The sequence below is a fragment of the Pristiophorus japonicus genome, chromosome 12 (genome assembly GCF_044704955.1).
Source record: "Pristiophorus japonicus isolate sPriJap1 chromosome 12, sPriJap1.hap1, whole genome shotgun sequence".
Classification (NCBI taxonomy): domain Eukaryota; kingdom Metazoa; phylum Chordata; class Chondrichthyes; family Pristiophoridae; genus Pristiophorus; species Pristiophorus japonicus.
The window spans coordinates 72,042,506-72,070,064 of NC_091988.1; the positions used below are offsets into that span (position 1 = coordinate 72,042,506).

The 27,559-nt window shown below is 43.5% G+C and overlaps 1 protein-coding gene across 1 annotated transcript in view; it reads right to left on the reverse strand.

Moving 5' to 3' along the window:
- The window catches only part of txnrd3 (thioredoxin reductase 3), an 82,293-nt gene extending 56,605 nt beyond the window's left edge, over positions 1 to 25,688 (reverse strand). Inside the window, exons 1-2 of the mRNA XM_070895655.1 lie at positions 25,323 to 25,688; positions 2,870 to 2,930 (exon numbers count right to left, since the gene is read on the reverse strand). Of these exons, the coding sequence (XP_070751756.1) occupies positions 2,870 to 2,930; positions 25,323 to 25,430 (169 nt within the window). The 5' untranslated portion in view covers positions 25,431 to 25,688. The remainder of the gene's footprint in view (positions 1 to 2,869; positions 2,931 to 25,322) is intronic.
- Positions 25,689 to 27,559: the final 1,871 nt, after the last annotated feature.

Consider the following 27,559-nt stretch of genomic DNA (forward strand, 5'->3'; position numbering starts at 1 on the left):
GATAAAAATAAGCAGAGTGTGACAGGAAGGGACAGAGAGTTTAACAGTAGCGATGCAGCAGAATATAAGTTCAAAGCAGGGACTAATGGTAAGAAATTTAAATTAAAAGGCTCTTTATCTGAATGCATGAAGCATTCGTAAAAAGATAATGAACTAGTTGCACAAATAAAGGTATGTGGGTTTGATATAATTAGAGACGTGCTTGCAACGTGACCATGGTTGGGAACTAAATGTTCCAGGGTACTTGACGTTTTGAAAGGACAGGCAGAATGGAAAAGGAGGGGGCAAGCCCCGATAATAAAGGATGACAAAGACAGGAGAGAGAAAGGATCTCAGCTCGGAAGATCCAGAGTTAAAATCAGTATGGGTCAAGATAAGGAACAACAACAAGAGGCAGAAAACACTGGTTGGAATAGTGTATCAGCCTCCTAACAATAGCTATACCGTTGGAGAGAATATTAAAATCAATAGTAGGAGCTTGTAACAAAGATAATGCAATAATTGAGGGACTGAACAAATCAAATTGGCAAAGGTAACCTGGAGGACGAGTTCATGGAAACTGTCCCAAATGCATTCTTAGAACAATACGTCATGGAACCAGCCAGGGAAAAGTGCTATTTTAGCTCTTGTATTGTGTAATGAGACAGGGTTAATTAGCAAACTCATAGTAAAGGATCCTCTGGGACAGAGTGAGAATACAATAAACTTAATGTGAAATTCTGAGAGTCCGAAACTAGAGCCTTAAAATTAAAGCCAATTGCATAGGTATGAGGGCAAGTTGACCAAGGTAGATCGGAAAAATAGATTAAAAAAAGGTATGGCAGTAGATAAGCAGTGATTAGCATTTAAAGAAATGTCATAATTTTCAACATAAATACATTTGATTGAGAAACAAAAACTCCACAGGAAAAATGATCCATCTGTGGCTAACTAAAGAAGTTAAGGACAGTGTTAGATTGAAAGAAGCAGCTTATAATGTTGAATAGTAGAAAGCCTGAGGGTTGGGAGAGCTTCAGAAACCAGCAAAGGATGACCAAAAAACTGATTAAAAAAAAAGGAAAAATAGAATACGAAGGTAGCAGCAAAAGTAATTTTTGGTTCCCAAGGGGTTGAGACAGGAGAAATTATTATGGGGAAGTGGCAGAAACGTTAAACAATAATTGTGCATCAGTCTTCACAGTAGAAGACACAAAAGGCATACCAAAAATGGTGGTTGGGGGGGGGGGGGAAAAAGAGAAACAAGGATCTAATGTGGGTGAGGAACTTAACTTAATACAAAGAGAAAAAAAGTACTAGAGGAACTAATAGGACCAAAAGCCGAAAAATCCCTGGACCCGTTAGCCTACATCCTAGAGTTACTGGTATCCATTGTTAAGGAAATGATATCAGGGACACTTAGAAAATCATAACGTGATTAGGCAGAGTCAACATGGTTTTATGAAAGGGAAATAATGTTTGACAAATTTATTTTTGAGGATGCAACATAACAGGGTAGATAAAGGGGAACTAGTGGATGTAGTATATTGCCCTACCCTAATTGCCCTAGAGAAGATGGTAGTGAGCCACCTTTTTGAACCTATTTACAATCTATATTAATAACCTTGAAGAAGGGTATCCAAGTTTTCTCTGACGATATACAACGCTAGGTGGAACAGTAAGCTGTGAGGAGAACAGTCTGCAAAGGGATATAGATAGAATAAGTGAGTGCATGTAAAGTGGCAGATGGAGTATAATGCAGGGAAATGTGAGGTTATTCATTTTGGTAGGAATAGAAAAATCTGAATTTTTTTTTAAATGGAGAAACTTTTAAATATTGGTGTTCAGAGAGATCTGAGTGTGCTCATGCAAGGAACACAAAACTTGCATGCAGGTACAGCAAGCAATAAGAAAGGCAAATGGCATGTTGGTTTTTATTGTAAGGGGGTTGGAGTACAAGAGCAAGGAAGTCTTGCTACAATTGTACAGGGCCTTGGTGAGACCACACCTGGAGTACTGTGCACAGTTTTGGTCTCCTTATCTCAGGAAGGATATACTTGCCTTGGAGACAGTGCAATGAAGGTTCACTAGATTGATTCCTGCGATGAGGGCCATCTTATAATGAGAGATTGTGTAGAATGGACCTATACTCTGGAGTTTAGAAGAATGAGAGGTGATCTCATTGAAACATACAAGATTCTGAACGGGATTGACAGTAGATGCTGAGAGTTTGTTTCCTCTGGCTGGAGAGTCTACAACCAGGGGTCACAGTCTCAGGATAAGGGATCAGCCATTTAAGACTGAGATGAGGAGGAATTTCTTCACTCAGGATTGTGAATCTTTGAAATTCTCTGCCCCAGAGGGCTGTGGATGCTGAGTCGTTGAGTATATTCAAGGCTGAGACAGATGGGTTTTTGGATTATGTGGGGATCAAGGGATATGGGGATCAGGCAGAAACATGGACTTGAGGCCAGTGAGCAGCCATGATCTTATTGAATGGTAGAGCAGGCTAGAGGGGCTGTATGGCCTACTCCTGCTCCTAATTTTTATGTTTTTGTGTTCTAACTACTCGGATGAGATACTGGAGTGTTGCCATTCTTATGGAACTGTACCCCGTTTTAACACTTTCACAAAAGGAAAGACAATTCTCTGTCTATTATGTAGTGCAGTTATAAAATAACACAGCTATCTCAAAAACAAGCTTGGACTGGAATTTGAACATTTTCCCTTGCTCTGCATGACACTGCATTTTTCCTTTTTATCTGCAAGTTCTACTGAAGGTCAAGTTAACACTGATAAGTGGCAGCGCGTCAAATATTAAACAGTAACTTGGAATAGAATAGGGGGAAAAACACTACTGTCCTAAATATAAAAGCTTAAAGAATAATGTTACCTATCAAATCAAGTTCCACAATATGAATATCAACTTTCAGATCTCCAAACAGTTCTTTAACCTATATAAAACAAAGCACATGATACAGGCATTATGAAAAGAACCTGTACAAACAGAACTAAAAATGTCCACATTTATCATATGTATGGTGGAGTACTCCAAAGTAAGAAATATTCTGCACCACAAATCAATGCCAAAAAACACTGAGCTTATATATTATCCTTTGCCCACCCTAAAAGGTGCTCACACTTGCTGGGGTATGGTTCCACAGGCAGTGGCAGTGCTTCACCCATTGGAGGACTGTTTATGTGCAAACAAAGTGTAGGCAGCCGATTTGAAGTTGGAGAGCATCACAGCCAAGCCAATCCTGCCAGCCACATTTTCAGCAACTGTCAGGATTAGGATCCCTGGGCAAATATTTCCACTCCAGACAAAGGCAAGAGGCCAGTTTAATGCACAAACCACTACCCTGATGCGATCAGCAAACTCATCATAGCAAAGATGTATTCCAGTAAGAAAGACTCAGAAGGATTAATCATCTGTGGCTAAGGAAGTAACGCAGGTAACAAATTGCGAAGAATAGTGGAAGGCCAGAGGATTCGGAAATTTTTAGAAACCAGCAAAGGACAACGGAAATTTTTTTTTTTTTTTTTTTTTTAAAAGGATAGTTTGTGTGTAAACTAGCAAGAAATATAAAAACAGACAGCAAGAACTTCTACAGGTATATATATAAAAAAAAGTGTAGCTAAAGTAAACATTGGTCCCTTAGAGCAAAGACTGGGGAATTAATAATGGGAAACAGGGAAATGGCAGAGACTCTGAACAAATATTTTGTATCGGTCTTCACGGTAGAAAAGACACTAAAAGCGTCGTAATAAATTGATAATCATGGGCCTATTGGGAGGGGGGAAAATTTTAAAATCACTAGAGAAAAAATACTAGGAAAACTAATGGGGCAAAAAGTGGACAAATCCCCTGGACCTGATGACTTACATCCTAGGGTCTTAAAAGAAGTGGCTGCAGAGATAGAAAACATAGAAAATAGGTGCAGGAGTAGGCCATTCCTGCTTTCACGCCATACCCCTTGATTCCCCCTAGTAGTAAGGACGACATCTAACTCCTTTTTGAATATATTGAGTGAATTGGCCTCAACAACTTTCTGTGGTAGAGAATTCCACAGGTTCACCACTCTCTGGGTGAAGTTTCTCCTTATCTCGGTCCTAAATGGCTTACCCCTTATCCTCAGACTGTGACCCCTGGTTCTGAACTTCCCCAACATTGGGAACATTCTTCCTGCATCTAACCTGTCTAAACCCATCAGAATTTTAAACGTTTCTATGAGGTCCCCTCATTCTTCTGAACGCCAGTGAATACAAGCCCAGTTGATCCAGTCTTTGATAGGTCAGTCCCGCCATCCCAGGAATCAGTCTGGTGAACCTTCGCTGCACTCCCTCAATAGCAAGAATGTCCTTCCTCAGGTTAGGAGACCAAAACTGTGCACAATACTCCAGGTGTGGCCTCACCAAGGCCCTGTACAACTGTAGCAACACCTCCCTGCCCCTGTACTCAAATCCCCTCGCTATGAAGGCCAACATGCCATTTGCTTTCTTAACCGCCTGCTGTACCTGCATGCCAACCTTCAATGACTGATGTACCATGACACCCAGGTCTCGTTGCACCTCTCCTTTTCCTAATCTGTCACCATTCAGATAATAGTCTGTCTCTCTGTTTTTACCACCAAAGTGGATAGCCTCACATTTATCCACATTATACTTCATCTGCCATGCATTTGCCCACTCACTTAACCTATCCAAGTCACTCTGCAGCCTCATAGCATCCTCCTCGCAGCTCACACTGCCACCTAACTTAGTGTCATCCGCAAATTTGGAGATACTACATTTAATCCCCTCGTCTAAATCATTAATGTACAGTGTAAACAGCTGGGGCCCCAGCACAGAACCTTGCGGTACCCCACTAGTCACCGCCTGCCATTCTGAAAAGTACCCATTTACTCCTACTCTGTTTCCTGTCTGACAACCAGTTCTCAATCCATGTCAGCACACTACCCCCAATCCCATGTGCTTTAATTTTGCACATTAATCTCGTGTGGGACCTTGTCGAAAGCCTTCTGAAAGTCCAAATATACCACATCAACTGGTTCTCCCTTGTCCACTCTACTGGAAACATCCTCAAAAAATTCCAGAAGATTTGTCAAGCATGATTTCCCTTTCACAAATCCATGCTGACTTGGACCTATCATGTCACCTCTTTCCAAATGCGCTGCTATGACATCCTTAATAATTGATTCCATCATCTTACCCACCACCGATGTCAGGCTGACCGGTCTATAATTCCGTTTTCTCTCTCCCTCCTTTTTTAAAAAGTGGGGTTACATTGGCTATCCTCCACTCGATAGGAACTGATCCAGTCAATGGAATGTTGGAAAATGACTGTCAATGCATCCACTATTTCCAAGGCCACCTCCTTAAGTACTCTGGGATGCAGACCATCAGGCCCTGGGGATTTATCGGCCTTCAATCCCATCAATTTCCCCAACACAATTTCCCGACGAATAAGGATTTCCCTCAGTTCCTCCTCCTTACTAGATCCTCTGACCCCTTTTATATCCGGAAGGTTGTTAGTGTCCTCCTTAGTGAATACCAAACCAAAGTACTTGTTCAATTGGTCCGCCATTTCTTTGTTCCCCGTTATGACTTCCCCTGATTCTGACTGCAGGGGACCTACGTTTGTCTTTACTAACCTTTTTCTTTTTACATATCTATAGAAACTTTTGCAATCAGTCTTAATGTTCCCTGCAAGCTTCTTCTCATACTCCATTTTCCCTGCCCTAATCAAAGCCTTTGTCCTCCTCTGCCGAGTTCTAAATTTCTCCCAGTCTCCGGGTTCGCTGTTATTTCTGGCCAATTTGTATGCCACTTCCTTGGCTTTAATACTATCCCTGATTTCCCTTGATAGCCACTGTTGAGCCACCTTCCCTTTTTTATTTTTACGCCAGACAGGAATGTACAATTGTTGTAGTTCATCCATGCCGTCTCTAAATGTCTGCCATTGCCCATCCACAGTCAACCCCTTAAGTATCATTCGCCAATCAATCCTAGCCAATTCACGCCTCATACCTTCAAAGTTACCCTTCTTTAAGTTCTGGACCATGGTCTCTGAATTAACCGTTTCATTCTCCATCCTAATGCAGAATTCCACCATATTATGGTCACTCTTCCCCAAGGGGCCTCGCACAACAAGATTGCTAATTAATCCTCTCATTACACAACACCCAGTCTAAGATGGCCTCCCCCCTAGTTGGTTCCTCGACATATTGGTCTAGAAAACCATCCCTTATGCACTCCAGGAAATCCTCCTCCACCGTATTGCTTCCAGTTTGGTTAGCCCAATCTATGTGCATATTAAAGTCACCCATTATAACTGCTGCACCCTTATTGCATGCACCCCTAATTTCCTATTTGATGCCCTCCCCAACATCACTACTACTGTTTGGAGGTCTGTACACAACTCCCACTAACGTTTTTTGCCTTTTGGTGTTCTGCAGCTCTACCCATATAGATTCCACATCATCCAAGCTAATGTCCTTCCTAACTATTGCATTAATCTCCTCTTTAACCAGCAAGGCTACCCCACCTCCTTTTCCTTTTATTCTATCCTTCCTGAATGTTGAATACCCCTGAATATTGAGTTCCCAGCCCTGATCATCCTGGAGCCACGTCTCCATAATCCCAATCACATCATATTTGTTAACATCTATTTGCAGTTAATTCATCCACCTTATTACAGATATTCCTTGCATTAAGACACAAAGCCTTCAGGCTTGTTTTTTTAACACCCTTTGTCCTTTTAGAATTTTGCTGTACAGTGGCCCTTTTTGTTCTTTGTCTTGGGTTTCTCTGCCCTCCACTTTTCCTCATCTCCTTTCTTTTTGCTTTTGTCTCCTTTTTGTTTCCCTTTGTCTCCCTGCATTGGTTCCCATCCCCCCGCCATATTAGTGGATGCATTGGTTGTAATCTACCAAAATTACCTGATTCTGGAACGGTCCCAGCAGATTGGAAAACCGCAAATGTAACGCCCCTATTTAAAGGAAGGAAAGAGACAGAAAGCAGGAAACTATAGACCAGTTTGCCTAACATCTGTCATTGGGAAAATGCTGGAGTCCATTATTAAGGAAGTAGTAGTAGGACATTTAGAAAGTCATGAGAGTCAAGCAGAGTCAGCATGGTTTTATGAAAGGGAAATTATGTTTGACAAACTTGTTGGAGTTCTTTGAGGATGTAATGAGCAGGTTGGATAAAAGGGAACCAGTAGATGTGGTGTATTTCGATTTCCAGAAGGCCTTCGATAAGGTGCCACATGAAAAGATTACTGCACAAGATCAGAGCTCATGGGGTTGGGGTAATATATTAGCATGGATAGAGAATTGGCAAACTAACAGAAAACAGTCAGGTTAAATGGATCATTTTTAGGTTGACAAAATAACTAGTGGGGTGCCACAGGGATCAGTGCTGGGGCCCCAATTATTTACAATCTATATTAAATGTCTTGGATGAAGGGACAGTGTAATGTAGCCAAATTTATTATAAAGCTATGTGGGAAAGCAAGTTGTGAGGAGTACGCAAAGAATCTGCAATGAGATATAGATAGGTTAAGAGTGAGCAAAAATTTGGTAGATGGAGTATAATGTGGGAAAATGTGAGATTATCCACTTTGGTGGGAAAAATAACAGCAAATTATTTTTTAAATGGGGAGAGAGTACAAAATGCTGGTAGATAGATCTGGGGGTTCTTGTATATGAAATACAAAAAGTTAGCATGCAGGTACAGCAATTCATTAGAAAGGCAAATGGAATGTTGGCCTTTATTGCAAGGGGGATGGAGTATGAAAGTAGGGAAATCCTGCTACAACTGTACAGGGTGCTGGTGAGACCACACCTGGAATACTGCGTACAGTTTTGGTCTCATTTAAAAAAAAGGAGGGATATACTTGCATTGGAGGCAGTTCAGAGAAGGTTCACGGGGTTGATTCCCGAGATGAAGGTGTTGTCCTATGAAGACAGTTTGAGCAGGTTGGGCCTGTACTCATTGGAGTTTAGAAGAATGAGAAGTGATCTTATTGAAACAAGATTGAGGGGCCTGGACAGGGTACATGCAGAGAGGATGTTTCCCCTATGGAGGAAATCTAGAGCTAGGGGGCATTGTTTCAGAATAAGGGGTTGTCCATTTAAAAAAAAAAAACAGAAATAAGGAGGAATTTCCTCTCATTCATGAATCTTTGGGATTCTCTACCCCCAGAGAGCTGTGGAGGTTGGGTCATTAAATATATTTAAGGTGGCGATATAGATTTTTGAATGATAAGGGAGTCAAGGGTTGTGGGGAGCAGGTGGGGAAGAGGAGTTGAGACCAAGAACAGATCAGCCATGATCTTATTGAATGGCGGAGCAGGCTCGAGGGGCCAAATGGCCTATGCCTGCTCCCATTTCGTATGTTCTTATGAAGCGGGAATGGAACCTAGGTCCATCTGGCTTACATTTAGAATGATTGGCTAAATTAAAATAATATACTGATTACCTGCTAATAGTGACGAGTGAGCCGACAATACAGAAGGGAGGATATTTACACCAGTGATTCTCAATCTCAGCATTGTTGGAAAAGTATTAGGCACTTCTTTTCAAGGAAGACTGGTTGTTGGGCTGGAGGAGTTTACAATGATAAGAGGGCAAGACCATGAAGGAATTCAAACAATGAAAATCAACCCAAGGAAAGGGAACTACTCAATGCCAGCTACAATGGGGGCAAAAAGGGAAGTTGGGTCATCAGCAATGTATTAGAAATGGAGTCAAAAGGAGTAGGAAGGAAGTGGATGAGATGAGCTCGCGAGGACTGGTAAATGATTTTGTCATAAGAATGATCAGCTCAAGAACCAAACTAGGTGACGAGATTATTAATAATTTTTTATTTATATAGCACCTCTAACATAGTAAAACATCCCAGGGGTCTTCACAACAGTGTTACAAGGCAAAACAGATAAACTTGACACCGAGGCACAAAAGAAGAAATTAAGGCAGATGACAAAGCTTGTTTAAAGAGGTAGGTTTTAAGAAGCGTCTTAAAAAGAAGGAAAGAGGGGTAGGTAGAGAGGCAGAGGGGTTTAGGGAGGGAGTGCCAGACCTTAGAGGCCAAACAGCTTGAGGCACAGGCACCAATGGTTGAGCAGTTATAATGGGGGATGTTCAAGAGGCCAGAATTTAAGGAGCGCAGACATCTTGTGGGGTTGTGAAGTTGAAAAAGATTGCAGAGATAGGGATGGGCAAGGCCATGGAGTGATTTGTAAACAAGGATGAGATTTTTGAAATCGAGGCGTTGTTTAACTGGAAGCCAATGTAGGCCAGAAAGCACAAGGATAATGGGCAATCGTGACGGTGCGAGTTAGTACACAGGCTGCTGAGTTTTGGATGAAGTAGTGTAGAATGTGGGAGGCTGGCCAGGAGTGAGCTGGAACAGTCAAGTCTAGAGGTAACAAAGGCACGAATGAGGCTTTCAGCAGCAGAAGAGCTGAGGCAGGGGCGAAGGCAGGCAATGTTACGTAGGTGGGGAAAAAAGCAGTTTTAGTTATGCAGCCGATGTGGTTGAAACTCACTTCAGGGTCAAATATGACACCTAGGTTGCGAACAATCTTGTCCACCCTCAGATTGATGCTAGGGAGAGGGATGGAGTCAATGGTTAAGGAACGCATTTTGTGGCGACGACCAAAGGTAACAGTTTCAGTCTTCCCAATATTTAATTGGAGAAAATTTCTGCTCACCCAGTACTGGATGGCGAACAAAATATGACAATTTAGATACCAAGCAGGGGTCGAGAGAAGTGATGAACAGTAGAGCTGTATCTCGTCAACATACATGTGGAAACTGACTCCGTGTTTTCAGATAATATTGCCAAGGGGTAGCATATAGATGAGAAATAGGAGGAGGCCAAGGATAGATCCTTGGGGGACACCAGAGGTAACGATGTAGGGACAGGAAGAGAAGCCATTGCAAAAGATTTTCTGGCTATGATTAGATAGATAAGAATGGAACTAGGTGAGTGCAATCCCATCTAGCTAGATGATGGAGTAGAGTTGTTGGAGGAGGATGGAGTGGTCAACTGTGTCAAATACTGCAGACAGCTCCAGAAGGACAAGGAAGGATAGTTTACCTTTGTCACAGTCACATGTCATTTGTGACAGAGGAGAGCAGTTTCGGTACTGTTGCAGATGCGAAAACCAGATTGAAGGGATTCAAACATTGAATTCATGGAAAGATGTTCACAGATTTGGGAGGCGACATGTTCAAATACTTTGGACAGGAAAGGGAGGTTGGAGATGGAGCGATAACTAGCAAGCAAAGTGGGGTCAAGGTTTTTTTTTGAGGGGTGATGACAGCAGATGTCGTGGAACATCAGTACCTTCATCACGTGAAAGGATAATCTCCCAAGACTGCAATCTAGCAAATTAAAACCTATCAATGCGCCACAGCATGGAATAAAACGTTTGCAACTTATTCCAAGTAGAGTAGATGCTTCTCACTAAGGATCATGCATTCTAGCAGCTGGTTGTAGATCCCTGGGAGTAGAGCTTTTGCCTATCCTCTACCCTAGAGGATTCATAGGGAGGACAGGCTTTTCTTAATAGTAATTGTGATAAAAACACTAGTACAAGAAACTGTTCTATTCTACTACGTAGTACTGACTGTACACAGCAATCTGCATTGGAAGTGCTCAACGCCAAGTCAACTTAATGTATAAACACAGTAGCCGAGATTTTGTGGTCAGCAGCAAAGGGATGGTGCACGCCTATGACCTCAAAGATTTAGTGGGCTCTGATGTCAATTTAATTTTGGCCCTACCTATACAGGATCTCTGGCATCCAGGAACAGTGAAGCCATCAAGCAGACTGAGCAGCCAATCAGAATGAAGAATTCTCAGACAGCAAACCAGGAAGTAAGCAGCACTGATTATCATTCACTTTTTAATCATTGTACAGGGTGAAATAAAAATTGGATCATACACGAGATTAAAAAGGTAGAAGCTGAAATATCAGAACAAAAATGAATTTTTTTTTAAATCATGGAATGAAAGTAATGACATTCCACACTTCTAAAATTAGTTTCAGGGTCAGAGAGGTGGACTTAATACACCATTAAAAACTCTACACTTTATTCAACAAGGTTAAACTCTTTCAATGGTTTTTACAGCGAGAATAGTGCGTAAAAAAGTTGACGTTCATGTCAAATCACTGATTCTGTGTTGATTGCATCGGCGAAAACGGCAACAGTGCACCCTGTGGAGGAGCAGGCGATCACTGACGACAACTTCCGATTTCTGCCTTTAAATGCGTATGTGCAGACACCAGAAGTCAGTCAGTTTTACACTAATGACAGTGAATGCTGACAGTTTTGTCATGTTACAACTGCAAATTCCAGGTTCATAGCTTCAGCCTTGCATCAGTAACTTTTGTGTCACACTAGGGGAGAAAATAGTGCAATTTCTAGACATGGCTAACTTGACCTGTCACACAATAGAAGTGACTTCAAGGAAGTCTTTCAATTGGACAGATTCACTGCAGTCCTCACCTCCCCAAATCGACCACTGAACATTCCTATTATGGAAATAGTACAATTACATGTGCAATTGTTCAACAAAAATCACTTTAAAAAAAGATCAAGGGGGAGGTTAAACCAATAGTTTTCAAACTATTGAGATGGATCCTTACAAATATTAATACACCCAGAGTCTCCATCCTCAGTTCCTAAAAACAGGCTCAGCTGCCAGCAACTTTATTTCTGCAGAAACTGCTTTTGTTACACGAGAGAAATAAGAGTCATTACCTACAGAAAACAATACCACACAGAAGACATTGCTGCAGCACATTCTGGCCAGACAAATCTGAAGATCTCACTGCTCTTTGGGAGCCTCAGTCTGGTTAAACTGGAAGGTGTGGTATTCAAAATTGAACATTCCACCTCAATCAATGATTGTAAATGTGTTATGTGAATCATGTAAACCAGGATCTCAGATTCCATGGTTAGTGTGGCTTGGCTGACACTACAACAGCATGAGCACTGAAACTAAAGTCTTCCCAAGCTGGGGAGGGCAGGGCTGAGGGAAAAAAAATAGTTCCAACACAGAATGCTAGCCTAGGATCCTTCAGGCAGAATCTGCTTTGGTCATAATGTTTCCCCCATGGTAGAACAACATGACGCTATTTATGCTTACGCAAAGAATGACCATTTGCACCAGAAGTCTACCAGCAAGCGCTGTCCGAACAGGGAGCGGAAAACTTGGCATTAAAGCAGGACCATTCGATTATACCACAAAATAATGGAAGTTACACACGTAGGGGAAAAATTAATAAAAGGAAATGATTCAACATTTACCACTTGATGGGAGTTTGTTAAGAGAGTAATGTGGAACCGAAAATGAAACACAATTTGGCTCCTACTGTTCAGGCAAAGTTGGATTTTTGTATACTTACAGAAGTCAGAATACACTACTTCTGCTTCACTTTTCTCAGCACTATAAACAATGGTGGAAAATGGCCAACACCCAAAATATTTGCCTACATTGTGATTGCCTACATTGTGATTGAAGTGGCTTTTGGAGAACTTTGTGTGGCTGCGACAACATAAAATAACTTAAAACTGGCCCAGCCTAAAAAAAGGCAACTTTTGCTTGCCATTTACCTAGCCACTGCTTTGTCTACCCCTCCATCCCACATGCAAAATGATTCTGCTGTGCAAACAGTGATTTTGTTTGGGGAACAAGGACTTAAGATGCACTTGTTTATGATAGGGGTTGAGAACACAGTCATCTCATTCACTTCTGGTTATGTAAGCTATGACAGGAAAAAAAAAGTGAATATATTTATTACATTGGAACATGAAAAGATCACTCAAATAGCAAACACATGATCAATAAAGCTGCCAGGAAAGTTAGAAGATCGAAAAATAGTGTTCAAGGCATTCGTTACAGAACATGCATGTTAACAAAAAAACTTGCATTTATAAAGCGTCTTTAATGTAGCAAAATGTCACAAGGTGCTTCACAGGAGCATTATCAAACAAAATTTGACACCAAACCACAAGCAGATATTAGGGCAAATGAGCAAAAGCTTGGTCAAAGGTGGGTTTTGGAAGCGAGGGAGAATTAGAGCTTGGGTCCTTGGTAGCTGAAGGCACGCCAGAAACAGTGTAGCGATTAAAATCAGGGATACACAACAGCCCAGAATGAGGATCCTAGATATCTTGGGGCTTATTGTGGGGCTGGAGGAAATTACAAAGATAGGGAGGGGCAAGGCCATGGAGGGATTTGTAAACAAGGATGAGAATTTTGAAGTTGATGCGTTGCTTAACCGGGAACGAATGTAGGTCAGTGAGCACAGGGGTGATGGGTGAACAGGACTTGGTGCGAGTTAGGACACAGGCTGCCGAGTTTTGGATGGAATCAAGTTTATGGAGGGTAGAACATGGGAGACCTGCCAGGAGTGCTTTGGAATTGGTCGAATCTATGAGGAGATGAGCTGAATTAAGACATGACTACAAATGAAATGGCTGCAGACGGTATTTGAACCTTTCAAAACAGATAGTAGAAAATAGTTTGTCAGATCTGTTTTGATAAGCAAAGATCAAAAAACTTCTGACCAATTTAAATTCAAGTTTTATCATGTTTTTGAAACATGGCAAGTTGATCACATGCCAGACAAGTGACCATATTAATAATTCTACAAAAAAGGTATAAATTAAGAAAAATGTATTATATTTTACCACACTTCACATGCATTTAAAATGGGGGCTCCTTCAAATGACTCAGCAAGTTGATCCAGTGAGATTAGAAATGTAGACTGGAAATTCTCAACATTGTCCTGTGCGGATCTCAGCCAAGAAAGAGGAAGGGGCAGAACAGTCAACCTCAATTTAGGGAGGAGCGAGGTAGCTGAACTAGAGTTTATGACAGCCATCTCTGGTGGCACTGTTCACAAAGATAGGATCGGGTGGTGCTGTAAATCAGAGCATTTTATAACAAAGGAGGAGACGATTCTGCCCATCATACTTGTGCCTGCTTGGACAACAGATTCCTTTCCAAGAACACCCACCCAAATATTTATCCACTTCCATTTTAAAAGAATTCAGTTACAACCTCCATGTTAAATTTTGCCTCTCTTCATTGCTTTTATGAATTTAGGCACTCAAGTTACAGACTGCAAAGTTTCCCCTCATTCTTCCCTCCACCACCCCTCCCACATTTCTGCCTCAATATGGAGTACCTGTACATCAATTAGCTCTCCTCCTAAAATCAGTTCTATCAATCGCTCCAGTTTCATAACTAAACCATCGCATCCCAGTCATTATTTTAGTGAATCTGTTCTGCACTCTATGGCATAGAACAGGCTCAGGACATTACAAAGTGCCACTCACAAAAGCAAAACAGTTAACAGAATTAGACAGAAAGAACAACTACATAAATACAAGTTGTTATTTACATAGTGCCTTATCACATCTTCAGGGGGGGTCAGAAGATCCCCACAGAGTGATTTACTTCTAAAGTGCAGTCATGTAGACAAATGCAATAGCCAATTTGCAACATGCTACAAACTGTGATTGAAAGAAATGAGCAGTTAATTTGTTTTGGTAACACAAGAACATAAGAGGCCATCTAGCCCCTCGAGCCTGCTCCGCCATTCAACAAGATCATGGCAGATCTGGTCGTGGACTCAGCTCCACTTGCCCGCCCGGTCCCCATAACCCTTCATGGTTAAAAATCTATCTAACTGTGACTTGAATACATTCAATGAGCTAGCCTCAACTGCTTCCGTGGGCAGAGAATTCCACAGATTCACAACCCTCTGGGAGAAGAAATTCCTTCTCAACTCGGTTTTAAATTGGCTCCCCCGTATTTGGAGGCTGTGCCCCCTATTTCTAGTCTCCCCGAACAGTGGAAACAACCTCTCTGCCTCTATCTTGTCTATCCCTTTCATTATTTTAAATGTTTCTATAAGATCACCCCTCATCCTTCTGAACTCCAACGAGTAAAGACCCAGTCTACTCAAGCTATCATCATCAGGTAACCCCCTCATCTCCGGAATCAGCCTCGTGAATCGTCTCTGTACCCCCTCCAAAGCTAGTATATCCTTCCTTAAGTAAGGTGACCAAAACTGAAAGCGGTACTCCAGCTGCGGCCTCACCAATACCCTATACAGTTGCAGAAGGACCTCCCTGCTTTTGTACTCCATCCCTCTCGCAATGAAGGCCAACATTCCATTCGCCTTCCTGATTACCTGTTGCACCTGCAAACTAACTTAGAGTTTCATGCACAAGGACCCCCAGGTCCCTCTGCACCTCAGCATGTTGTAATTTCTCCCCATTCAAATAATATTCCCCTTTACTGTTTTTCTCTCTTCTCCCCCTCAAGGTGGATGACCTCACACTTTCCGACATTGTATTCCATCTGCCAAACCTTAGCCCATTCGCTTAACCTATCTAAATCTCTTTGCAGCCTCTCTGTGTCCTCTACACAACCCACTTTCCCACTATAGATATGTAAAGAGAAAAAGGTTAGTAAAGACAAACGTAGGTCCCCTGCAGTCAGAATCAGGGGAAGTCATAACGGGGAACAAAGAAATGGCGGACCAATTGAACAAGTACTTTGGTTCGGTATTCACGAAGGAGGACACGAACAACCTTCCGGTTATAAAAGGAGTCGGGGGGGGTCGAGTAAGGAGGAGGAACTGAGGGAAATCCTTATTAGCCGGGAAATTGTGTTGGGGAAATTGATGGGATTGAAGGCCGATAAATCCCCAGGGCCTGATGGACTGCATCCCAGAGTACTTAAGGAGGTGGCCTTGGAAATAGTGGATGCGTTGACAGTCATTTTCCAACATTCCATTGACTCTGGATCAGTTCCTATGGAGTGGAGGGTAGCCAATGTAACCCCACTGTTTAAAAAAGGAGGGAGAGAGAAAACAGGGAATTATAGACCGGTCAGCCTGACATCGGTAGTGGGTAAAATGATGGAATCAATTATTAAGGATGTCATAGCAGTGCATTTGGAAAGAGGTGACATGATAGGTCCAAGTCAGCATGGATTTGTGAAAGGGAAATCATGCTTGACAAATCTTCTGGAATTTTTTGAGGATGTTTCCAGTAGAGTGGACAAAGGAGAACCAGTTGATGTGGTATATTTGGACTTTCAGAAGGCGTTCGACAAGGTCCCACACAAGAGATTGATGTGCAAAGTTAGAGCACATGGGATTGGGGGTAGTGTGCTGACATGGATTGAGAACTGGTTGTCAGACAGGAAGCAAAGAGTAGGAGTAAATGGGTACTTTTCAGAATGGCAGGCAGTGACTAGTGGGGTACCGCAAGGTTCTGTGCTGGGGCCCCAGCTGTTTACACTGTACATTAATGATTTAGACGAGGGGATTAAATGTAGTATCTCCAAATTTGCGGATGACACTAAGTTGGGTGGCAGTGTGAGCTGCGAGGAGGATGCTGTGAGGCTGCAGAGCGACTTGGATAGGTTAGGTGAGTGGGCAAATGCATGGCAGATGAAGTATAATGTGGATAAATGTGAGGTTATCCACTTTGGTGGTAAAAACAGAGAGACAGACTATTATCTGAATGGTGACAGATTAGGAAAAGGGGAGGTGCAAAGAGACCTGGGTGTCATGGTACATCAGTCATTGAAGGTTGGCATGCAGGTGCAGCAGGCGGTTAAGAAAGCAAATGGCATGTTGGCCTTCATAGCAAGGGGATTTGAGTACAGGGGCAGGGAGGTGTTGCTACAGTTGTACAGGGCATTGGTGAGGCCACACCTGGAGTATTGTGTACAGTTTTGGTCTCCTAACCTGAGGAAGGACATTCTTGCTATTGAGGGAGTGCAGCGAAGGTTCACCAGACTGATTCCCGGGATGGCGGGACTGACCTATCAAGAAAGACTGGATCAACTGGGCTTGTATTCACTGGAGTTCAGAAGAATGAGAGGGGACCTCATAGAAACATTTTAAATTCTGACAGGGTTAGACAGGTTAGATGCAGGAAGAATGTTCCCAATGTTGGGGAAGTCCAGAACCAGAGGTCACAGTCTAAGGATAAGGGGTAAGCCATTTAGGACCGAGATGCGGAGGAACTTCTTCACCCAGAGAGTGGTGATCCTGTGGAATTCTCTACCACAGAAAGTTGTTGAGGCCAATTCACTAAATATATTCAAAAAGGAGTTAGATGAGGTCCTTACTACTAGGGGGATCAACGGCTATGGCGAGAAAGCAGGAATGGGGTACTGAAGCTGAATGTTCAGCCATGAACTCATTGAATGGCGGTGCAGGCTAGAACGGCCGAATGGCCTACTCCTGCATCTATTTTCTATGTTTCTATGTTTTCTATGTAATCTTTGTGTCATCTGCAAATTTTGTTACACTACACTCTGTCCCCTCTTCCAGGTCATTTATGTATATTGTAAGCAGTTATGGTCCCAGCACTGATCCCTGTGGCACACCACTAACCACCGATTTCCAACCCGAAAAGGACCCATTTATCCCGACTCTCTGCTTTCTGTTAGCCAGCCAATTCTCTATCCATGCCAATACATTTCCACTGACTCCGCGTACCTTTATCTTCTGCAGTAACCTTGTGTGGCACCTTATCGAATGCCTTTTGAAAATCTAAATACACCACATCCATCGGTACACCTCTATCCACCATGTCCGTTATATCCTCAAAAAATTCCAGTAAATTAGTTAAACATAATTTCCCCTTCATGAATCCATGCTGCGTCTGCTTGATTGCACTATTCCTATTTAGATGTCCCGCTATTTCTTCCTTAATGATAGCTTCAAGCATTTTCCCCACTACAGATGTTAAACTAACTGGCCAATAGTTACCTGCCTTTTGTCTGCCCCCTTTTTTTAAAAAAAAAAAGAGGCGTTACATTAGCTGCTTTCCAATCCGTTGGTACCTCCCCAGAGTCGAGAATTTTGGTAGATTATAACAAATGCATCTGCTATAACTTCCGCCATCTCTTTTAATACCCTGGGATGCATTTCATCAGGACCAGGGGACTTGTCTACCTTGAGTCCCATTAGCCTGTCCAGCACTACCCCCTAGTGATAGTGATTGTCTCAAGGTCCTCCCTTCCCACATTCCTATGACCAGCAATTTCTGGCATGGTTTCTGTGTCTTCCACTGTGAAGACCAAAGCAAAATAATTGTTTAAGGTCTCAGCCATTTCCCATTATTAAATCCCCCTTCTCATCTTCTAAAAAAGGGACCAACATTTACTTTAGTCACTCTTTTCCGTTTTATATATCTGTAAAAGCTTTTACTATCCGTTTTTATGTTTTGCGCAAGTTTACTTTAGTAATCTATCTTTCCTTTCTTAGGTCATTCTTTGTTGTCATTTAAAATTTTCCCAATCTTCTATTTTCCCACTAACATTGGCCACCTTATACGCATTGGTTTTTAATTTGATACTCTCCTTTATTTCCTTGGTTATCCACGGCTGGTTATCCCTTCTCTTACCACCCTTCTTTTTCACTGGAATATATTTTTGTTGAGCACTATGAAAGAGCTCCTTAAAAGTCCTCCACTGTTCCTCAATTGTGCCACTGTTTAGTCTGTGTTTCCAGTCTACTTTAGCCAACTCTGCCCTCATCCCACTGTAGTCCCCTTTGTTTAAGCATAGTACACTCGTTTGAGACACTACTTCCTCACCCTCAATCTGTATTACAAATTTAACCATACTGTGATCACTCATTCCGAGGGGATCTTTTACTAGGAGATAGTTTATTATTCCTGTCTCATTACACAGGACCAGATCTAAGATAGCTTGCTCCCTTACAGGTTCTGTAACATACTGTTCTAAGAAACAATCCCATATGCATTCTATGAATTCCTCCTCCAGGCTACCCCGTGCGATTTGATCAATCGATATGTAGGTTAAAATCCCCCATGATTACTGCCGTTCCTTTTTCACATGCCTCCATTATTCCTTTGATTATTGTCTGCCCCACCATGAAGTTATTATTTGGGGGCCTATAAACTATGCCCACCAGTGACTTTTTCCCCTTACTATCTCTAACCTCCACCCACAATGATTCAACATTTTGTTCATTAGAGCCAATATCGTCTCTCACAACTGTCCTGATAGCATCCTTTATTAACAGACCGACCCCACCTTCTTTCCCTTCTTGTCTATCTTTCCAAATCATCAGATACCCCTGAATGTTTAATTCCCAGTCTTGGCCCCCCCTGCAACCACGTTTCTGTAATGGCCACCAAATCATACCCATTTGTAATGATTTGTGCCGTCAACTCATTTACTTTATTTCAAATGCTGCGTGCGTTTAGGTAGTGTGTTTTAATACTAGTTTTTAAACCATGATTTTTAGTTTTGATCCCTCCTGCAGCCCTTTTACATTCAGTGGCCCTTTGTGTTTTTTGCCTTGGGTTTCTCTGCCCTCCACTTTTACTCATCTCCTTGCTGTCTTTTGCTTTTGTCTCCATTTTGTTTCCCCCTGTCTCCCTGCATTGGTTCCCATCCCCCTGCCATATTAGTTTAACTCCTCCCCAACAGCACTAGCAAACACTCCCCTAGGACATTGGTTCCAGTCCTGCCTAGGTGCAGACCATCCAGTTTGTACTGGTCCCACCTCCCCCAGAACCGGTTCCAATGCCCCAGGAATTTGAATCCCTCCCTGCTGCACCACTGCTCAAGCCACGTATTCATCGGAGCTATCCTGTGATTCCTACTCTCTGACTAGCACGTGGCACTGGTAGCAATCCTGAGATTACTACTTTTGAGGTCCTACGTTTTAATTTAGCTCCTAAAATTCGTCTCGTAGGACCTCATCCCTTTTTTTAAAACCTATATCGTTGGTACCAATGTGCACCACGACAACTGGCTGTTCACCCTCCCTTTTCAGAATGTCCTGCACCCGCTCCGAGACATCCTTGACCCTTGCACCAGGGAGGCAACATACCACCCTGGAGTCTCGGTTGTGGCCGCAGAAATGCCTATCTATTCCCCTTACAATCGAATCCCCTATCACTATCGCTCTCCCACTCTTTCCTGCCCTCCTGTGCAGCAGAGCCAGCCACGGTGCCATGAACTTGGCTGCTGCTGCCCTCCCCTGATGAGTCATCCCCTTCAACAGTACTCAAAACGGTGCATCTGTTTTGCAGGGGGATGACCGCAGGGGACCCCTGCACTACCTTCCTTGCACTGCTCTTCCTGCTGGTCTTCCATTCCCTAGCTGGCTGTGGACTCTTCACCTGCGGTAAGACCAACTCACTAAACGTGCTATTCACGTCATTCTCAGCATCGTGGATGCTCCAGAGTGAATCCACCCTCGGCTCCAATTCCGCAACACGGTCTGTCAGGAGCTGGAAGCGGATACACTTCCCGCCCACGTAGTCGTCAGGGACACCGGAAGTGTCCCCGAGTTCCCACATGGTACAGGAGGAGCATGTAAGTATTGGTAGAAGGAGCAGCATTAGCCAAGGAACCAGGAGACCTCTTGTATTCAAAAGGCACCATGAGATCTTGTACATTGTGAACAAGCATACAAGACCTCGGTTTAAAGCATCATCCCAAAGGCAGCATTTCCAAATTCCACACTCCCTCACTCAGTACTCGGTTGATCTTCGATGATGTACTCAAATCATGGCGTTTGAAGCAATACAAGGACCAAGAATCTTTGATCATAAAGACTTGCATTTATATAGCGCCTTTCATGGCCACTGGAGCCCCAGGTGGACAGAGGAAACATTTCAAGGACACCTGGGAATCCTTGGCTCAAGGCCACCCAGGTTGGAGGAGGAGCATCCGGAAGGTCGCTGAGCACAGAGTCTCGTCGTCAAGAGCATGCGGAAATCAAGCAGCAGACAGCGGAAGGAACGTGCAGCAAACCAGGCTCCCCACCCACCTTTTCCTTCAACCACTGTCTGCCCCACCTGTGGCAGAGACTGTAAATCCCGCATTGGACTGTTCAGTCACCTGAGAACTCACTTAGAGTGGAAGCAAGTCTTCCTCAACTCCAAGGGACTGCCTATGATGATGAGAGTACTTTTTTGAAGTGTAGTCACTATTGTAATGTAGGAAATGCGGCAGCCAATTTGCGCACAGCAATCTTATAAAGATGAGATGATTTTTTTTTTGAAATAATGTTGATTGAGGGATAAATATTGACCAGGACACTGGGGAGAATGCCCCTGCTCTTTTGAAATACTACCATGGGATTATCCACCCGAGCGCAAAGGGGCCTGTGTTCCCTCAGCACTGCACTGGAGTGTCAGCTAGATTTGTGTGCTCAAGTCTCTGGATTGGGACTTGAACCCACAACCTTCTGACTCAGAGGCGAGAGTGCGATTCACTAAGCCACGGTTGAGACACATGAAAGTTTCACATTCACCATTATGCATTTAAGGCAACCAATTATGCAGTAACTTAGATTAGAAATCATGAATGTGAACAGAATTAGGCTCTTGTGATGGTTTCCATATCTACACAGCCTGAAACACTAAATTCACATATAAATATATATATTTGGGCAAGATAAAGAATAGTAGCTAGCACAGACAAGTTGCACCCCAGCATAAGAAATAGGAGCAGGAGTAGGCCATACGGCCCGTCGAGCCTGCTCCGTCATTTAATACGATCATGGCTGATCTGATCATGGACTCGGGTCCACTTCCTTGCTTGCTCCCCTTATCGGTTAAGAAACTGTCGATCTCTCAAATTTATTCAATGATCCAGCTTCCACAGTTCTGAGGCAGCAAATTCCACAGATTTACAATCCTCGAGAGAAGTAGATCCTACTCATCTCAGTTTTAAATGGGCGGCCCCTTATTCTAAGAATATGCCCCCTAGTTCTAGTCTCCATCAGTGGAAACATCCTCTCTGCATCCACTTTGTCAAGCCCCCTCATAGGGCCCAAGTTTCAGCCTCAGTTGCTCCTGATTTTTTGGAGCAACTGGTGTAGAACGGAGTATCTTAGAAATTCAAATTCTCGTCATTTAGTTTGCTCCAGTTCTAGTCAGTTAGAACAGTTTCACTTTGGAACAGAATTTTTTTCTTCCAAAAGGGGGCGTGTCCGGCCACTTATGCCTGTTTTCAAAGTTTCGGCAGTGAAAACTTACTCCAAACTAACTTAGAATGGAGTAAGTGAAGATTATTGTACGCTCGAAAAAACCTTGTCTACACTTTAGAAAATCAGACGTAGGTTACAAATTAGGCGTAGGGAATGAGGTGGGGGGGGGGGGATGAAGGGGAAGTCATTAAATTCTACAACCAATCCTTAGTTATACTTATACAAATAAATCCAACCTGAATAAAAATTTATAAGCAAAGAAAAGATTAAATAAACCATGTTCCTACCTGTGAAACATCAGCAGCCTTCAAGCTGCTGTGCTTCAGGTAGGCCTTTCATGTTGGAGACAGGCAGGGGTGCAGCGTCAGTGTCTCGACAGCAGTCCCAACAGCGGCAGCAAGCAGCCTTCGAGCTGAGCTGTTGTGCTGCGGGCAGGCCTTCATTCTGTTAGTGGCTGGCTGGCAGCCGAAGGATCAACACCGGAGGCACGCAGCTTTTCAAGGGGGTCGAGACCATTCGGCCATGGGATAGGAGCGGCGTCAGTGCCTGGCCGGCAGCCGAAGGATCAACACCGGACGCACGCAGCTTTTCAAGGGGGCTGAGGCCATTCGGCCACGCTTAAGGGGCGGCGTCAGTGGCTCGACAGCAGCCGAGTCCTTTTAAAAATGGCCAGTGCCAATGTTTGTTTGACACTGAGCGTGTGCGCACGCTCCAACGCGCAGGGTTGCCGGCACCACGTTGGCTCATTTAAATTGGACCTGCCCCCCACTACTTACAGAATCGGCACGAGTGTTTGGCTCCGCCCCCCGCTGTGAAGAGCACACCGCGCCAAGCTGAGATTGAGCTCCGAGGAGCTGGAGAATATCGAAGTTTTTTTCTAGCGCACTTTTAGGCGCGAAGAACAGGCGTCCAGCTCGGAGGTGCGCCGTTTGGCGTGGGCCGAAACTTGGGGCCAATATCTTATACATTTCAATAAGCACGAGTTACCACCTTTGCCCAAGGACAGGTGCAAACAAAATTCATTAAAGTTCTTTTTGGAAATTTAATTATAGCACCTTTAACATTGTAAAATGTCCCAAGACACTTCACAGGCATTTAAGACAAAACAAAAGAATTTGACACTGAGGCAGATAAGAAGAAATTACAGCAGATGACCAAATGCGTGGTCAAATAGGTAGGTTTTAAGGAGCAGCTTAAAAAAGGAGGGAGGGAGGCGGAGGAGAGGTTTAAGGAGAGAGTACCAGAGCTTGGAGCCCAGGCAGCTGAAGGCACTATTGCCAATTATTAAACAGTTATCAGAGATGCTCAAGAGGGCAGAATTAGAGAAGCACAACTTTTTTGAGGAGTAAAAGTAAACATTAAATCAAGTGCCCCCCTCCAAACATTTTTCAAGGCCCTTTTTTGTGGGTTTTTTTTGTATGTGTGTTTTTTTGGGCACTAAAATCATATTTTTTCAAGTGCCCCCTATAAAAGGGGATGGGGGGGGGGGGGGGGGGAGGGAGGGAGCAGGGACACTAAAACCAGCATTTAAAATAAATTAGACTTTAAAAAACATATAAAATCAAATTAAAATTTGATTGCCAGGGGTAACGATGCACTCCATGAGATATGAGGAGCAGCGCTCAGTCCATGATCAGATCAGCCACAATCATATTGTATGGCAGAGCAAGATCAAGGGTTTAAAAAAGTCTATTTTTTATGTTAACCTAACTCGGCAGGATTCAAATTTGCACAGTGAAAACCCAATGAATTTCTAGTTCATCGCCCTAACCACTCGGCCACGACTACAAGTTCTTATCTTTTTCTTTTTTCTTTTTTTTCTTATCTTGGGAGGTTGTGGGGCTGGAGGAGATTACAGAGAGATAGGGAGGGGCGAGGCCATTTGTAAACAAAGATGAGAATTTTGAAATTGAGACATTGCTTAATTGGGAGACAATGTAGCATCAGCGAGCACAGGAGTGATAGGTGAGCAGGACTTGGTGCGAGTTAGGACACAGGGCTGCCGAGTTTTGGAGGAGCTCAAGTTTACATCGGGTAGAATGAGAGAGGCCAGCCAGTAGTGAGTTGGAATAGTCAAGTCGAGATAACAAAGGCATGGATGAGGGTTTCAGCAGATGAGCTGAGGCAGGGACAGAGACAGGCAATGTTATGGAGGTGAAAATAGGTAAGTTTTAGTTATGCCACAGATATAACATAAGAAATGAGCAGGAGTAGACCACCTGTCCCTCGAGCCTGCTCCGCCATTCAATAAGATCATGGCTGATTTGACCATGGACTCAGCTCCACTTCCCTACCCGCTCCCCATAACCATTTATTCCCTTATCACTCAAAAATTTGTCTATCCCCACCTTAACTATATTCAATGACCCAGCCATCACAGCTTTTTGGGGCAGAGAAGTCCATAGATATGTGGCCAGAAGCTCATTTCAGGGTGAAATATGACACCATGGTTGCAAATCAGATTGAATTCAGATTAGGAGTTACTTACAACATTTCCTCAATTACTTCATTTAGCACATTTGCCTCAGACTAAGGACATGGGTTCAAGTGCATTTCAGAGGTAAGTTTTAAGAAACATCTTAAAAAAGATGTGAAGAGGGGTGTGGTTTCAGAGGCAAATTCCAGAACTTAGGCAACAACTTGTATTTATATAGCTGCTTTAATTAGTGTCAGCCATGGCTCAGTGGGAAGCACACTCACCAGAGTGAGAAAGTTGAGAGTTCAAGTCCAACTCCACACAGACTGGAGCACAAAAATCTAGGCTGGCACTGCAGCACTGAGGGAGCGCTGCACTGTTCGAGGTACCATGTTTCACAATACATTAAACCAAGGCCCTGTCTACTTTCTCAGGTAAAATATCCCATAGCACTATTGCAAAGAGCTGGGGAGTTCTCCTAGTGACCTTGGGATAATATTTATCCCTCAAAACAACATTAAAACAGATTATCTGGTCATCACAGTGCTGTGTGGGATTTTGCTGTACACAAATTGGCTGCTGCCTTTGCTACATTACAATGACTGCACTGGAAAAATATTTCATGGCGTGTGAAGGGTTTTAGGATGGTGCCGAGCATGTGAAAGGCGCAACTACAAGCTGTAACTGCCACCTCCGCCAGTGGGGGGCGCTGCAGCACATGACAGCGTGACATGTTTACATCGACACTGCTCATTGTAATTGAACACAGCAACTTAGACCGAAATATAGGAAGGGGGACGGAAGGGAGGACTTCATCCGAGAGAGAACAAGAGAAAGACCCACATTACCTACCCACCCCCACCCCGCCGGCTCTCGCCCTCCCGCAAGCCCCGCACTCACCTTCTTGCAGTACGGGCAGAAGCTCTTGCTGAACACCATCACCATATTCGAGTCGATGAGCCGCTGGATGCGGACCTTGAGTTCGCTGGACGAGCCGGTGGGAGCCATGCCGCCCGGCGCCGGGAGAGGGGGAGCGGAGACCGACTGAGACGACGCGTCCCGCTCGGGAACACCGACTGAAAATCACCTCCCTCGGCCCACTTTTACCTCATGAAAACCATCAATTCACCGAGAAATGGAATTAATTCTTTCAATCGGCGCAAGGAAATTATGCGATAGGGGCAAAGAAGATTCCGGAAGCTTCTCCACTCCGCACCACCCGCGCGCACTTTAACCAGCGGGTACAACAACTCACTGCGCATGCTCCGCCTCTCTCCCCGCTCCCAGCCACTGCGCATGCTCCGTCTCTCTCCCCGCTCTCAGCCACTGCGCATGCTCCAGCTAGCCCCGCCCTCTACCTAAGATGTCTCCCACACATGCCCGGAGGGGTCCTGATGAAACACTTCATTTTTCTTTCTTTTTTCCTTTCTACCACCGCCGCCCCACCTCAATAAATAAAACTGATTCGTGAGCAAGTAGGATTTATTCTGCGGGTGGAAAGTGTTGCACGACCACTCAGGCACCGCGAGGGGCTGTGGTCAGATGCCTGTTTCCATGGCAACACAGCACGGCGCCAAAGCGCCGCCTAGTGGACCGTCAGTTTTCTTCACTGCCCACCAGTAGAGCCAGTGGGCCGTTGGAGCCAGATAAGTGCCCCTCCATATAGGTGACCTCCTTCAACCCCACAACACTCCCTATAGGTGACCTCCTCCACCCCTCACTGTGTCTGTAACCTCCTCCAGCCCAACATCCTTCCCTATCTCTGTAACCTCCTCCAGCCTCTACACCCCTCCCTATCTCTGTAACCTCCTTCTGGCCCCTATACCCCTCCCTACATAGCATTTGTAACAAAATAGATGAGTTGACGGCACAAATTGAGACAAATGGGTATGATCTGATAGCCATTACAGAGACGTGGTTGCAAGGTGACCAGGACTGGGAATTAAATATTCAAGGGTATTTGACAATTCGGAAGGACAGACGGAAACGAAAAGAAAGTGGGGTAGCTCTATTGATAAAGGATGGAATCATTGCAGTAGTGAGAAACAATATTGGTTCAAATGATCGGGATGTTGAAACAGTTTGGGTGGAGATAAGGAATAATAATGGGAAAAAGTCACTAGTGGGCGTAGTCTATAGGCCCCTTAACAGTAGCAACTCTGTTGGTTGGAGCATAAACCAGGAAATAATGGGGGCTTGTAAAAAGGGAATAACAATAATCATGGATGATTTTAACTTCCATATTGATTGGACAAATCTAATTGGTCAGGGTAGCCTTGAGGAAGAGTTCATAGAGTGCATAAGGGATGGGTTCCTTGAGCAGTATGTAACGAACCAGCCAGTGGGCAGGCTATCTTAGATCTGGTCCTGTGTAATGAGACAGGATTAATAAACAATCTAGTATAGGATCCCCTTGGAATGAGTGATCATAGCATGATTGAATTTCAAATTCAGATGGAGGGTGAGAAAGTTGGATCTCTAACCAACATACTAAGCTTAAATAAAGGAGCGTATGAAGGTATGAGGGCAGAGTTGGCTAAAGTGGACTGGTAAAATAGATTAAAGTGTAGGATGGTTGATGAACAGTGGTGTACATTTAAGGATATATTTCACAACTCTCAAGAAAAGTATATTCCAGTGAGGAGGAAATGGCGTAAGAGAAAAGATAGCCAGCCGTGGCTAACTAAAGAAATAAAGGACAGTATCCAATTAAAAATAAGGGCATACAAAGTGGCTAAAACTAGTGAGAGGACAGAAGATTGGGAAGCTTTTAAAAGCCAGCAAAGAATGAATTTAAAAAATAATTAAGAAAGGGAAAATAGAGTATGAAAGTAAACTAGCACGAAATATAAAAACAGAGCAAGAGTTTCTATAGGTATATAAAAAGGAGAAGAGTGGCTAAATTAAATGTTGGTCCCTTAGAGGACGAGACCGGGGAATTAGTAATGGGGAACATGGAGATGGCAGAAACTCTGAACAAATATTTTGTATCAATCTTTAGGGTAGAGGGCACTAACAATATTCCAACAGTGGATAGTCAAGGGGCTGTAGGAGGGGAGGAACTTAACACTATCACAATCACTAAGGAGGTGGTACTCAGTAAGATAATGGGACTAAAGGCAGATAAATCCCCTGGA